The sequence below is a fragment of the Neolamprologus multifasciatus genome, chromosome 19 (assembly GCF_963576455.1).
Source record: "Neolamprologus multifasciatus chromosome 19, fNeoMul1.2, whole genome shotgun sequence".
In the NCBI taxonomy this organism is placed as follows: domain Eukaryota; kingdom Metazoa; phylum Chordata; class Actinopteri; order Cichliformes; family Cichlidae; genus Neolamprologus; species Neolamprologus multifasciatus.
This window is the reverse complement of record NC_140457.1, coordinates 14,164,591-14,180,148: the sequence shown is the minus strand read 5'-3', so window position 1 is coordinate 14,180,148 and position 15,558 is coordinate 14,164,591. Positions and strand designations below refer to the sequence as shown.

Here is a 15,558-nt window from a genome sequence, read left to right as displayed (position 1 = left end):
ACGTGTAGCAAAACAACCACACCACTCGGTTTCCAAAGAAGTGGGTTGTTACAGAATGCAATAGTTTGACTTAAAGTCTATATTTAAGTAAATATAATGCAAAGACAATATAAAAATATGCATTTTTTTTTCTTCAGTGCTTGCAATGTGCTTATAGGGTTTGGAGTTTAACCTCAGCAGACTGAGGTGAGAGACATAAAAAGAGGCCACAAAAGGAAAAAAGGAAGCATTTTATTGTGATTGTGGAGTGGACTTTATTTCATATCTTACAGTATTATAGATGATGAAAGATGAGGTGGAACTGTGAACATCAGCGAAAATGGCATAAAGACCTCTGAGACACTAAAATTTGTAGCAGTGTTCTGTTTACAAGCCGGAAACAACAATGTGAGCTAAATCCAAAACGGTAAACAGCAGTCCATAAAATCATGAACTTTGATTCCACTGTTTGACTGAACTGCTCAAGTTGGCTATAAAAAGGACACAGAATAATATAAATTTGTCTTTGTATCTATTTTTTATTAAAACGAGTAACATCTCGTATACTCTAACACTTGTCTAACAAGTGTTAGAGGAATAAAAGCACACAAGTGTTAGGCAACCGGAACATTTCATTAGTGAACTCTGTGTTCTGCAAGATAAGGTTCGTCAGTGCATTGTAACATCATGAATTACAAAACTGAAAATATAAAAGAATCAAATACATCTCAAGCGTGAGGGCGGTGTCCTGCCATCAAAGAAGCCAACGTTACGAACAGTGAGCGGATTGAACAAAAAAAAGAAAAAAAGAAAAAAAAAAAGAAACAAACGAAAAAGAAAAAAACTAAAAGAAGACAAAACTACCACACGCCACTGCTGTTATTTAAGACATTTTGTCCTTTATCAGCATACATATTATAATGACCAACCCAAGTTACACAATAAGCACAAGGTATGACTACTGAAGAGTTTAGAGTTGAAATACAGCCAGGATCAGTTTCAAAGCATCCCCATGTTCAGGGACAAATTAGCTCTACAGACACCGAGATAATAGTAGAAGAAGAATTACATGTTGCTTTTTACAGTGCAGAAGCTGGCTTACTGAATTACCCCTGTTAACATAAAGTATTAGACAGAGTAATTCATATACTTTAAAAGCTTATTCTTTAAATGAAATCTTCAAGTACACTTCCCAAAATCTATACCATGTAGTTTAGGTTGTTTTTCATTGACAGACACATAACAAGAGGGAAAAATATTTCAATATTTTTATATCTTGTCACCCAAACCACTCATCACTCAGTCTCATCAGCAGTTTATGAAATCATATCTTAAACTTTTTTTTAACTAATACTGTTTTGATAGATTTTGAAATTATGGTCCGAGTTTAATGTCCAAAAATCAAAGCAGAAAAGGAAACATTAAATGTCAAACAGAAATGTGATTATCCCTTTCATTCGACTTCCCACTCCCACAAATATCTATTAAAATACAACTTAGGCATCAAATCTAGGCTATTTTTACATATGTGTCTTATTTATATGTTATATACTGGCAGCCAATCCAAAGTCGAGCAATCAGAGGGCGCCCACACTCATAAATTAAGACTTCATAATTACCGCAGCTCTCATAAATAACCAGTATAAATGGGAGCCAAGCTGTTCCTTGGGAGGGAGTAATTGCCGATGATGATTTGGCAACACGTGTACGCTCTCATTTGTGTGTGAGCGAACGAAAAGAGGAAGTGTCTTGAGTGACTGTCATTATCAAGTAGAGTCATAGCTGTGGCTTGTAACTTTTTTTGGCAAACAGAAGCATGAAACATTCAGTTGACAGCGTCAAGCAGTTTTGTTTACCTCTCTTCGGTCCCCTGCACGATCCGTCTTTAGGAACGAGAAGCACCGGAGTACAGTAACCCAAAACATTAAAATGTTAACATTGTTAACAAATTTTAATCATATTAAAACTTTTACAAATAATAAAATCTGAAATCCTTCTCCTGTACAGCAACTGGCGATTGCTGACCCTCCCTTAGCCCAGTTGGTTTTGGCAGTGGTCTAACACTTGTGCTTCATGGCAAGCTGTAGAAACATTTGGGTAGGGTTGAAAGACAATAAAGTGAGAGAATGCAAGAAAAGTGTGGAAGACGCACACACAGAAAGACTACAGGTTGGTGCTAAATAATGAGGAGAATTCTACACATCCATCAAGTGGGGGCAGTAAAGTAGCACACAAAAATGAGGGGTTCGGATTAAAGCTGAAGAGTGCAGCTATGTAGCTGTCAACAAGGGATTGCAGAAGTGGACTCAGACGAAGAGTCAAGGTGACCAACTCGCAGCAGTACAGATGCTTAATGTTAAAATGTAGGAAGAGAAAACCCACATTCACATTCTAGCCAGCCAATCCTTTCTCAAAGTCATCCTCAAACAGAATAAGACAAGACTTTTTATCCGTCTCTAAGGTTACCAAAACGCTTTCAGCTGAGGATTTCAGGCAGACAACGGCATGAATCTTGATAACGTGCAAGACAAATGACAAGTTTGAAACATGTCATATTTCAAACATATTTCATAACACATTTCACTCGATGCTCATGGCATCAAGTGAAATGGGAAACAAAAATGAAAAATTCTTCGTGGGGGTTGTGCAGTCATGCTCTAAAACCACCAAAGCCATTTCCCTGCTTTTCCCCTGTGGTTATTACAGTTTTTGTAATTTCTCACAGCAGGGAAACACGTCTTTTAGCTGTGAGAGGGCCATGCAATACTCTTCAAATGTCTTTCAATTATCTCACCGTGGCTTACAAGGCGCAATGCATCATTCAACTTCAAAAGGTAGCAGATGGCTTTACTATTAAAGTCAATGATATCCCACTATGGCCAGAAATCATATGCCTGTCAGTGAATGGTGTTGTTGAACAGCAAGCTGCAAACCCGAGGCGTCTGATTTACGATGTTGTTAGATATATGATGATCACAATCAGGTGTGCTCGTTACAAAGCAATACAATATTTGCTCTTGTTTTGAAGTAATAAAAATAAAAGATCATGCACTAATAGCCTCATTAAACAGCATGCAATTAGTTTTCCTGACGAACAAGAGATGTGGGATTGATGCAGAGTGAGGGAACACCCTATAGAGAACCATGAAATGGAGTCAATGAAGGGGGGAAAATGACTATCTTCACAGAGCAGACATGCTCAGGTTTTGGAAAAGGTTTCATCTTCATCAATAATGACTGGTAATTCTGCAACATCTCAAAGTCAGAATTCCAGCGTACTACATTAAAATAGTAATCCCACCTTACGTATTTGTAATGCATCTTAGTAACAAATGGACTCACCTTGTGTGCAGTGACAGCAAACTGTTCAGCACTGTTCATCATGTCTGCAGTCCTCTCCTCAGCCCGGCCTAATCGCTCACCACGCTCGTTCAGAGCCTGGCTGGCCTTCTGTACAGCACTCGTCACACTGTCTGCAGCTGAGTGTAGTATACTGTTACCTGCAGATAAGGGTAGGAGAGAAGAAGCAAGCCAAAACGTAGGCAAGGGAGGAAAAAGACAAGCAAATGCAACAACAACAAAAAAAGGAGTGAAAAGACAAGGGGAAAAGAGAAGATAAAATAATGTAAACAGATTAGCTGTCATGAAAGAACTGGCGACATCAGCTCAGGGCTGTGCAATCAGTGACCCTAAGCCTCAGTGTTAATTGTGGAAGACAAAACCATGAAAAACAAAATGGCTTCAAACAGGTGCAGTGTGGGAAGGTGCCTAATGAATTTTCTTCAAAGCTGATTTACTTCAAGGTAGGATCAAGGGAAATTAACCTTTCCCCAACTTGAAAGAATGCAACTGCAACACAAGTAACTCCGAATGTAATGTTTCCTTCGGGAAAGCGGGTTATTCTTGGGGACATTCAGCACTACTTTTCTTCAATTTGAAACTTTCGTGGACAGCTTTGTGATTGCGCTGCCTTTTTTTCCCCCCCTAAACTACAATATAATAACGAACAGATATGTGCTCGGCGGCATGGGCTACCCTGGAGACCCAGTAGTGGATATAAGACACAGAGCACATCTTCAGATAGCTGTGGCAGCCCTGCGGATGTTTCCTCTGACAAACCATTAATCTACCACACATTGGGAGTGCTGCCATTATGCACTACTATAACAACTAGACTAGGAACAGCAATCTTCCTGCTGTTTTCTTTTTGTGGAACAGTTGCACTGCTATATAATTTGTCATTTTATACCGATGTAATTTAAGGGAAATGTCTGCACTTTCTTTTAACATTTTCACCTCATACTGTTTTGTCCCAATTCTCCTGGAGTTAAAATGGAACTTTCACTCTGTGGTGAGACGGTCCACTACCAAACATCATTGAACAATAAGGAAATAGGAACTGACAATAAGGGCAGCTTTACTGTAGCATAACATATAACACAACTTTAGATCATTCTGTCTTTTTTGGGCATTGATCTGTTAACAACCATCAAAAAGGTCAGATGAGTGAAAAACAGATATAAAATGATAATATATAATATTAAAAAATATGCATATAATCAGGTTGAGCCAACAGCACAGAGTAAAGCTTGGAAGTACTGAGCGTAATTAGGCTCTGATAAGCCTGATTCTATCTTTTTCACAGGAAAGTGCAATATAGGTAGTGTACATCCTCTGGCATCAAGGCAGGTAGTCACCTACTTCAATGATTATATGAGAGCCCAAAAGCAGACAGTGAGGCCAGCTGGTGCTCCTTCAAAAGAAGTTAAGCAATTTATGTAGAGATGTATCAGTACTGCAGCACACAGATGGATGTGAGTATAGATGTTTACACCCATTCGTGTGCACGCTAAATGAAATGGAAACACACACAAGTTTTCCCTTCAATTTTCTTTAAATTACAGTAAATGAAGCACAGTCAATGTGGCAAACACATCTGGACCTTGGAAGAAAAGAGCAGCATACCTCTTCCTTTTCTATTTAGTATAATGTCTACATTTTAAATTCTGTCCACTGCCAGAGTGCATTTCTACACTTTGTCATTATCATGCACTCCCCATTTGATTTCCTTTTTTTTAAAGTAAAAAAAAAAACTTTGCTGAAAATATACTTTCTCCTAGGAAATATATTCTCTTCACTAGAAAGGATGAGACCTTTTCACCTTCAGACAGATTCTTCTTAATCCTCTCCTCCTCCAGGGAAGCCCTGGGACTAATACTTCCTTCATCCTCAATATAACCCCAACACTCACAACCACCCAACACCATGCAGACTCAATAAACATATCTATTTATTTGTCTCCCCACCAATATCCCGTCCCTTTTTTTTCCTCTTCTCCCAGAGATGTGTTGCAGGCTGCAACACAGGCTGTAGAAAGTAATCAGATAAAAGACAGGGTGGAGATATTCTGGAGGGTTTTTGATAGGAGGTGCAGTACCAGAAGCCAAATGAAATGTGTAGGAGTAGATTATGTTACGTGGTGCCATCGTTGTGCTGCTCTGAGCCTAGTGTCTGCACTTGAAGTGGAAGCTGATCAGCCACTGTTATCAAAAAAGATAACTTATATGGGTTTTAATTCGAGATGAATTTTAATGAAGCTGAAGTTTAAAGTATTTCCTATTATGACACTGATGTCGCACTAGTAAATCTTAAAGAGGAGCTTTTTGTAAAGATTTGTCAATCTGTCACAGCGCTGAATCTGCTAAACCCATGACGCGCCTGTCTCGACAATGTCGAAGGCATTTGGTTATTTTACTCACAGAAATCAACATGATCAGCCAGGGTTTCTCAAACAATGGAGGCTAAAAAAAGGCAAGCTGTTTGCTGGCAAAATATTCTAGAAAAATAAAAACTACAAGCAAAGGCAAACATAACAAGGAAGTGGGGTGTGGGGTGGTGGGATAATTCAAAGTCAACCCTTCCTTTTCCACTTTGTCTGTAAGCAGCAGATTACAGCCTGCGCTGCTGTGAGGCAAAGAAAATAACCTGATAGTTATCAACAAGAGCATGTCAGATACACTTCACAAGATGCTGACAGCCAAGTCACATTTACTATTACAATACATGGGATTGATAAGATTGGACACAAAAGATCCATGCTGGAGTGCTTTTAATACTTCAGGCTGTCAGTCTGTTAGAATAAAGCTGTAGGGTATAATTGTGTGTGTGGGTGATTTAGGGGAGAGAATGTTTTGCAGTCATTTGTTACGCATTAGCGTGCGCATAACAGCTCCAATGAGATATTATGAATGAGGCTGGTGTTATTCATGCAAATATAAAATGTACTGTCAAGGATGTTGGTAAGTGCAGCCAATGCTTAATGCAGTTTCTCCTATATCACCAGCATTTTGAGTACATAAGTACAGAATAACCCATTTTCATCTTGTATAGAGCTTCTTTGCATTTTTTTTATCATGTTAATCACAATTACCAAAACAAATTATTATGTGAATTTTTTTCCCGCTAATTCAAAGAAAAGTAAAAAGCAGATTAACAAAAACTTAAACAATACTGTGTACTTACAACATTAAAATAAGAATAAAAACAGCAAATACCTTCAGTTTTACTCTGTTAATTTGGTCATGTTTGTATCACACCTGCTTGAAGAAGATCCTTGGCATTAGGGATGTTGCGTGACTGAATCTTCAAAATGTATTACATTTGTATTGTAATACAGCATTCATTCTAAACTTCTTAAATCTGCCCAAATCTAAAAATACCACAAAACATTCAAAAGTAGCACTGAAACTAAACTAAGGTGAAACATCTTCAAACTGAAATGAGCAAACCCATTGTAGAAAGTACCTGAAATTAGACTGAGAAAAAAAATTAGAACAACTAAAAAATACAAATACAACCATTTTGATAATACAAAAAACTATAACTCCGATACCAATATTATCCTATATTCCTGTTTTTAAAAATTAAAACAAAAAGGTAAAACAAGGTAAACATGGATGTGTGTGAAGGATGGTATAAAATGCATTTTTGTATTCTAACTGCAATTTTCTGATAATAGTTTATCTTAAACTGAATGTATTAACAATTTTAATGTTTTTGTGATAAAAGGACACCTTTCAATTTATTTTTTTGGATTAAAAAGAGTTTCGTGGATGTCTGTGTGTGTGTGTGTGTGTGTGTGTGTACCAGTGGAGAGAACTAAATCAAAGAGCTAAATACATTATAAAGGCCCAAAGAAGCTTTAAACAGAGTAAGTAAAGCTTCCAAGAAATAGAAAAATGCTCCAAACATTAAATACTTTACATTCTTCTATATGTGGATCAGTCAAACAATGTCTTAATACGTGTCAATGTATTCCCCAAAGGTTACATTTCTTGTGTAGAAAATGAGCATGGCAGGTAAAGCCCTCAAACCAAATTATTTAGACACAAAAGAATGATGTACAAAATGACGGATGAAAATCATAAAACAGCTAACAGACTTCCTAGGAGCCTAAAGGCACAGCTATGCTGCTCCTACTCCAAGATCTCCATTTAATCAAGCATACTCACTCCCTCCAGCTCCTTTAAGTATCTGTACCTGACTTCCCCCCCACCTCAGGCAGCACTTACTTACAATAAAATACATACTGGATACCCTGCATATCAAATAACATCACTTTATTTCAAGTTCCAAAATTTTCTGCTTTTTATTTATTCTCCAGAATTCAGAACCTTAAGTTGTTTAGAGTCACACAATATTTATTTCAACCTACGTAAACTCAATTATGTTCTCTTAATTTTCAAGTCCATGAGTTTAAAAATGATCTTATTACCAGTATTTATGCATCCTACAGATGTGTGCATTAATTCTGGGACGTGAACCCTGAATGATGCTTTCAATTCCTTGTTTAACCAGTGAGAAAAAATAGGACTCTACCCACAACTTGTTTTCATGAAGGCAAAGGACAGACCTTTGTTTGAACAGTTGGCCTTTAGGTTAGTCACAGTTAAGCTGTTTAAAAAGTCTTCAGCAAAGTACTAAATCCTAAATGTAACACAGAGCTGCGCCAGCACTGACAGAAAAATAGCTACTAGGTATTCATGAACTGCCTACTCGCAGCGGCATTAATCAGCAGATTAATGTTAGCATCACACAATGCATTACCAGCCATAATTTCCATGATTACAGTCTTTACTAAGCTTAAATGCTAATTTGTAATATGCTTCACAGGAGTAGAGACTATACTGAGGAAACAATTAGGGAAGAAGCACTTTGTAATAGTGCTACCCTTGAACCCCAGATTGTTATTTACACTCTTGAAGAAAAGAAATCCATCATATGAAAACTGTTGGCTTTTCTGACATTCTCCAACAAAACACTGTAACCTGAGATTTTACATTTTTATCATTTAACTGATTACAAAAAAAAAACAAACAGGAAAATTGACGAAACCACTGCCATTTATCACAACCAAATCCTTCAATCCATATTAGAGTAAAGGTTTTAAGATTAGGGGCAAAAGATTAGTATCTCCATAGGGACCAACCTAGGGAACCTGTCTTATTTCAACCTTTGACATCCAGAGTGTGCTGTTATCTTTGCTACCAATGTGACTGGTGTCATCATACTGTGATCTAAAGGAATCTCTAAGGCAAAAAGGGGCTGTGTATGCCAAAAAACAGACTACTTGTCTCTAAAGAACTCCCAAATGTCATTACGAGATCTGCAAGGCAAAAGTCTTTGTAGTCTAAAACGAAAGTCTGAATAAAATTACAGGTGCAGCCAAGGACCTTTAATTTAAATATACTGGTCACAGCTTGGAGCTGACCAAAGACAACTTTTCAGCAGAACCTCATACCAACTCAAGTATCAGGGTTTGGGATTACTTCACTGAATCAAATTATGGCAGTGAGTTATTAATACATCATTAAGACTATGAAAATATGCCCTAAGTTTCCCAAACTTTAAATTAATGTGGAAATTGACCTTTGGATTTGATCTGAATGACCAAAAAGATGAAATGTGTTATGGAATGGCTTACACAAACGCTCAGACTGCAATGTTGTGAGCAGTGTATGCAAGGAACGCTTCAAACATTTAATTATCAGCACTATCAAAGTTTTATCAGTTGAATGTTAAAGAACCCCTTTACCAGAAAACACCTTGCAGGCAATAACACCTGCAAGGCATTTTCTGGTAAAGGGGCTGAGGCCAGGGGGTCTGCTTTCTTTTTTCATAAAAAATGTTAATATTTTGTCCAACTTCCAAAAGCTCATGTTTTCTATATGCTGTTCAAGTATATCACCTCATCAGTGAGCCCTGTTTCAAAGAAAAACGATTTCAAACAAATAAAAAAAGCCAACATTTTGTAATGATTTTTTAAATACACGTACTGCAACTCTGCACAGATTTCATTAGTGACCATGCACACAGTTTGTTAGAGGGGCCAAGGACAGCGAACATAACTCATATAACCATTGGATATAAACTCAAAATCCCTTCCAGCAATGTACATCTCATACAGGGACACATGCCACTGAAAGAAATGTCCTTGTACTCACTTGAAATGTATAAAACATGGCTCTCTATACGGCTTTCAGGGAAAAAAATAGCAAGTACGAGTTAGTTAATTCCTGTCTGAATGAACAATTTATTGTAGTCAGATTTCAAAGTGTAACTACAGCAGAGGGATGATAAATTACAGAAAAAACTGAATCCTTGACTCTTGAGTTAATTTAGTAGCACTGCTGTGCTTTAAGAAGCAATTTGCTGGCGTGGTTTGGCCCAACTTCCAATAACTCTCCCCTAGGAGGGAATAGTTTTTGCAAATCAACACATCTCTTTCCTGACTGGGTGCGGGGTTTTTTGTTTTTAAATTTAAAACTGTGCGGTTTAATGAGCATGAAAATGTTCTATCACATTAATCAATACTTACACTGTACACCTATGTAAATTAAAACCACAAGCCTTAAATTGTATCTCCACCATTACAAAAAAATTGGACAGAATTGTAAGACTTGTAAAAACATGCTGAATCACTTTACTCATCTAGTGGTGCAGCACCTTACTAAGAGACTGCGTTGCTGGCTTTTACTTCAATTTGTGCCCAATTGTTGAGTTATTAGCAAGAAAATGAAAACGCACTCCTATTGTGTCGACATGAGACCAAGGAGTCCAACAGGAGCCTTTATATGGTAAGGTAACGACCCTCTTTTGATCAATCACTTGGCAATGGTGGGAAGGATAAACTCCCCACTTCATGAAACCTCCTGCTCCTTCCTGAGCAGCCATCAGCCATGACCGGTTGGAAGTGATGGGAGGAAGACAAGATACTGTAGTTCCTCAAGCCTGGTGATAAGTGGAACTCATCACTGATTAATAGAGGATATATCTTTTCTGAGGTCTAGGTCATATCTAGAATTGGGTGGAGCAAGTTATTCAACTATAAGGGGGTGGGACTTTTAATTTACCGCTTACCTCGTCTTAGCAGATGACCTTGATTTGAAACAAATTCTTTCCTCCTTCTGTTCAAAAAGACCTTGCAACGGAAAATGACTGAACCTACATCTTGGCCTTCTGTGACAAGAGAATAGCAAAAGTCATGAACAGCTTTGTTAAAACACGCAGGTTGGAATTGGATGAGAGGGACTGGATTATTGTGTTAAGCACACAAGTGTTCAGTTCTTTTTTTAATAAACTGTAATGCAGTTAGAGTTTGGTTATGTATAAATGGGTCACACGATTAATCCTGTATAAAATGTATTTTGTGTTGAAGAAATAAAGTTTAACGAAAAGGTTTGGAAACACTTTGGAATTACAAATATTTTCAGCACTGATCATTAATGAGCCATAAAATGTGGTCTGATGTTTGTCCAAGTCACAATTATAGACTAACACAAATTTGCCTAAACTAATGACACACAAACATTTGTACTTTTTAGCAGCCCAAGCTGGAAAAATTCAGTGCCCCCGGCTACAATTAAGGCGTAAAAATTCAAATTACTGTCAGTCTGGTTTTTTCGAGGAAAAGCTGTTTGTGTAAATCATGGCTCAGTCATAAAATACTGACACAGGGCAAACAAAAGACAAAGAAACACTGACAGTTTCATGCATCTCTGTGAACAGTTTTAGATGAATGGCTAAAGCTCTTCTGTATGGAACTTGCATGTTCACCCTGTGCAACACAACAGCTCTGACACTGAACCTTTTTATGCATGAATACCTAACACTGTTCGAGTTGCAAAGGTCATATTAGAGGAAGCATTAGGTTTGAACTCTGCAAATGTTGAAGAAACACTGACCCGAAACTGCATTAGGGTAACTGCAAAGGATTTCCATTCATTCTCATGAAAATATGCTTGGTTTTTGAGGTGAAAACATTCTGAGAAATTGCACATAATGACACCAGGTGTTCGCGTCTTGCTAGAAAAGTCTTAACCCATCATTTCTCATTAACGGAAATCATTAAACATTAAGTGGAAAAACAGGAGAAGCAAAATTAATTCAGAATCAACTCACGAATACATGCCAGTTAGACAGGTGGGAATTGGAGTCCAACATCGTATAACAATGTGGGCAACAGCCCAACTCGGCACTGATAACAACTCAATTAGCACACTGGCTGCTTTTATTTCTGCACTGATTACATGCCTCATCAAGGATCAAAAACATATGCCCATGCATCTGAACCGTAATGTTCTGAGAGAAGGCTTTTAAAAAAGATAGGAAGAAACGAAAAAAGAATATAAAACGTCTAACAAAAATATAAATATACATACAGGCTAAGGTTCAAAGTTGCTCAAGATCTAAATAACAAATAAAAAAAATGGAAATGTAAATGAATCATGATATGAAATCTTTCAATCACTTTAATTCGTCACTACATCATTATCAGACTAAACATCATTTGAAATGATGGTTGTGTTAAAAGGCACTGCATGAATAAGCAGTATTTACATCCGTTTATTACTTTCAATGAACTTTTGTAGTGTCATGTAATCAGCATCAAGAAGATGTTAAACAATGCTCAAACACAATCTGACATTACCTTTTACATTTGGGGTATGCATGAGAAAACACTTTTTACTGTGCATTAATATTATGCTTTACCTTTGCCATCTTTAATGACAGCACATCACACCATCTGCAGGAATGCAAATCAATATATTTTTTAAATGCACTGCTTTGGAGCTTGATTGCTACTAACTACTAGCAACACTGGAATTATCTGCCTCACATTTCTACCTTTGTCTTTATAGGACTCTGCCATCTCAGGTATTGCTGTAGTTAGTCTCCCACAGTTATGGTCCCACACCTGAGCAGCGTCATGATTTTTGTTTTGCACTGGTGTGAGACTTAAACTGGAGTGGACTGGACTGGCAGTATCCTCTGTGTTCATCCTGTTATGGTGAAGTTTTTGATCCATCATGCTAAAGCTTCCTCTACAGATGATGGTTACATATCAGATTGCTTCATGGTCAATAGCTTCTTTTACAACTACCAGTTTGGCATGTACAAAACTGTATTTGAAATAAAACTTATATAAGTATTTATATCATGAATACTATACTATTTATATCAGAGCTACACTGCTCAGATTTCTTAAACTTTGTATGGTAAAATCAATGCTACAGGGCCTTGTAATTTTCTAAAACACCGATGGCATGTATTTGATATGCAACATTTGCAGTACATAATGCATCCTACTCTATGAACCCTGGGTTATTGCTCTTTGGTACACCACTACCTTCCCACCTACACATACAAAGGCTATAGTACACCCCAAGTTCATTTGAAGAGAGCTAAATATGAGCATATATTTCAGAGTAGGAGGAAAGTTATGGCAATATAACAATGCTGAGAAGAACTGGCAGGTTTATCATCAATGAATAGATGATGGGCTCCCACGCACAGTAAGAAAAATGGGAACAATGTAAATCTGAAATTAACTACAGTGTCATTATACACATAATTTATATTTCTGTCATTAGTCCCTACATTCTACTATATGTCCGATAACACTTTTTAACTTTTAACCTACAAATTCACAAAACTGGCCCTTTCATATCATGAGGCGACATACATAAGGAATACCACGAATCACAGGAACTCTCAATCATTATTATTTATAGATTTTTCATAAGATTCACAATCAAAAAGTCCTGTTTTTCAGAAATATCTATTTCCAGTAGCAGATTTCTATATGGGTTGTGCAGGAGGACACAACACACGGGTCAGCTGGGGAATGTGTTTTCATAAATATTTCTATGAATAATACAATAGGCTGAGCAGTTCTCAAAGATGAAACTTGGAGGCAAAAACAGATCAATATCTGATTAAGCCACCCAGGATGCTGCATTGTTACCATCACCACAACCCACCTACAGTAAACAAACCTCTTACAGCAGGGAAATTACCAAGTATGGTGAAAACATTTGGCAGCTGATTATGCAATGACTCGCTTGATTAGCACCTCCTTGCTTGTTAGTTGGGCATGAAATACACTTTTAAAAAAAAACAAAAAAAAACAGAGGTTAGTGTTCAGTTGAGTGTTTGCTCACTGATTCAATACCAGTGTCAGAGTTATTTTAAAGGGTAAAAATCATTCAAAAACAATGATTCTCATCAGGCACACAGCAAAATGTGTTAAAATAGGGAAAATTATTATTTAGTGTTCTAGTTTGTGTTTATGTGTGCTGTAAAACCAGCTGATCTGCGTCAGATGCTTTGAGTCACAACTGATATATTTCGTTGGACATCCTCTTTGACCTCACGTCAGCAGAGCGCCCAACAGATGCTGTGTACGAGGAATAAGCATGCATTTTCATACACACCAGGTGTTGTTTGTCATCATACGTAATTAGATTCAGACTGGCTTACAGCACAGCATGATAGCAGTGAGTCTGGCGCTGTAGAGCCAGTGGATTTTAAAAAGGTTTTTGGGTTGGGGTTTTTTTTCCGTCTTACCCCCTAGCAGTTTGGACTGACAGTTGACAAACTCTGGCTTCCGTGCTGAGCTGTAACGCTGGCAGGTGTGGTGGAGAATCTGGATAAAGGTGCACTTCTCCCCTGATGAGCCAGCAACCCACTGATCGAAAGCGGTATCAAACATCAGGTCAAACTCCGGACAGTCCTTGGAACAGCAGTGAAAGGGAGACACCAATAAGAAGTGAGAGTGTGTAGTAAGGGAAAAGGAACAAGAAGTAACTATAAGAAAATTGAGAACGGAGTACATAGCAACATGCTTTGAATTAGCAATACTTGTGTTCACTGGGAAAGGAGAAGGGAAATTACATACTTTGTTGGGGTCAATGCCGTTGACCTGCCGTAGCTGGTCAATTGTCCACTGTGACCTTTTTACAAAGGCAGATGATCCTTGGAACTGCTTCACCTTTGTGATTGAAACGTGGGATGGTTTCTTGTTCGTCACTGTAGAAACAAAAGCCAAACAAGAGTAAGGCCTAATGGAGCAATAATTAAAACAACATTAAATTTCAGATTACGAGGTTTCTGTGTAACATGTAGACCCCATGCACATGATTCCCAGACAAGTTTTGATTAGGAAAATTGGACAGCTCAGGTCATCACATGTGGAATATTAGTCAAGCAAAAGTCACGAGCTTCCTTTCTGTAGGCGGCAGAAACAAAGGGATCCATTAACAATGATTACTTCGCTTCTAGAGCCAACAGCAACAGAGACCATGATAAACATTTCCTATTAGAAGACACAGCCTAACCCTGAACAGATACGCCCTGTAAACATGGCTTTTTTATTATTCATACCAATCTGTGTGCAGTAATCTTATATACAGTAAACTGCGCTATAAATTTCTGTTGTGCTCTAACAACATAATGCCATATTTTTTACTACACTACTTTGAAAAACAAAGTCTTGGCTATATTGTTTCTGTCACCAGAAAACACAGTGTGGGACACAGCTCCGGTCTCTGCACTGATGTGATGTATTTCTTCTGCACTGCTGACTAAAACTAATTGAAAGACATAATATGAGCTCGGTGGGTGTGGGGTGAGGGGCATTGCTTTTAAACAACTCGCCAAAAACAAATGAATAAAATATAATCTAAAAGTGGTTATTAGGTGCTGGGGATTTTTAATCAGTAACTTTAGTATGTACAAATCAGAGTTAATTGCCAGCTGGTTGATAGCATATTCTTTCGGGTATTTTATGTGTAGTTTAGTATATATGACTAAGGCTTCACTCAAACTCCTGTCCTCAGCTTCCCCTCCAGTTATCCAAGCATTGCAGAACATATGTTTATATTGCACTTCTGTGTTTAACTGTGTGTTGGCATTTGAGAATAAGACCACCAGATTTCTGTAGCGCGTCAAGGATTTTAGTTTGGACAAAATGTTCAAACTGCGCTGCTTTTTTAACCCAGGCAGCAAAGGTCTGCTTCCGCTCTCTCACATCCTCCGTTGTGTCATGTCAGAGAGATGGAAGTGTGTGGGTCACTTTCTCTGCATTCTCTCCAGTTTTTTACCCTACACTTCTTTAAAAAAAAAAACAACAAGACTATGCTGTTCCATTTTCCCTGTTGTTGTGGTTCACTTTTTGAAAGATTTTCCACACCCGTTTCTGGAAATGGAAAATAAAGGTAGGGCTGAATGTCAGGTCAG

The 15,558-nt window shown here is 37.7% G+C and overlaps 1 protein-coding gene across 2 annotated transcripts in view; it reads right to left on the bottom strand.

The window, feature by feature from the left end:
- Positions 1-229: 229 nt before the first annotated feature.
- Positions 230-15,558, bottom strand: part of stxbp6 (syntaxin binding protein 6 (amisyn)) — a 68,736-nt gene continuing 53,407 nt past the window's right edge. Inside the window, exons 3-7 of one of the 2 annotated variants that reach the window (XM_085143458.1) lie at positions 14,219-14,349; positions 13,888-14,053; positions 10,399-10,497; positions 3,322-3,479; positions 230-2,060 (exon numbers count right to left, since the gene is read on the bottom strand). In XM_085143458.1, coding sequence (XP_084999584.1) covers positions 2,037-2,060; positions 3,322-3,479; positions 10,399-10,497; positions 13,888-14,053; positions 14,219-14,349 — 578 coding nt within the window. In that variant the 3' untranslated portion in view covers positions 230-2,036. The remainder of the gene's footprint in view (positions 2,061-3,321; positions 3,480-10,398; positions 10,498-13,887; positions 14,054-14,218; positions 14,350-15,558) is intronic. The other variant, XM_085143457.1, reaches the window with a different exon arrangement.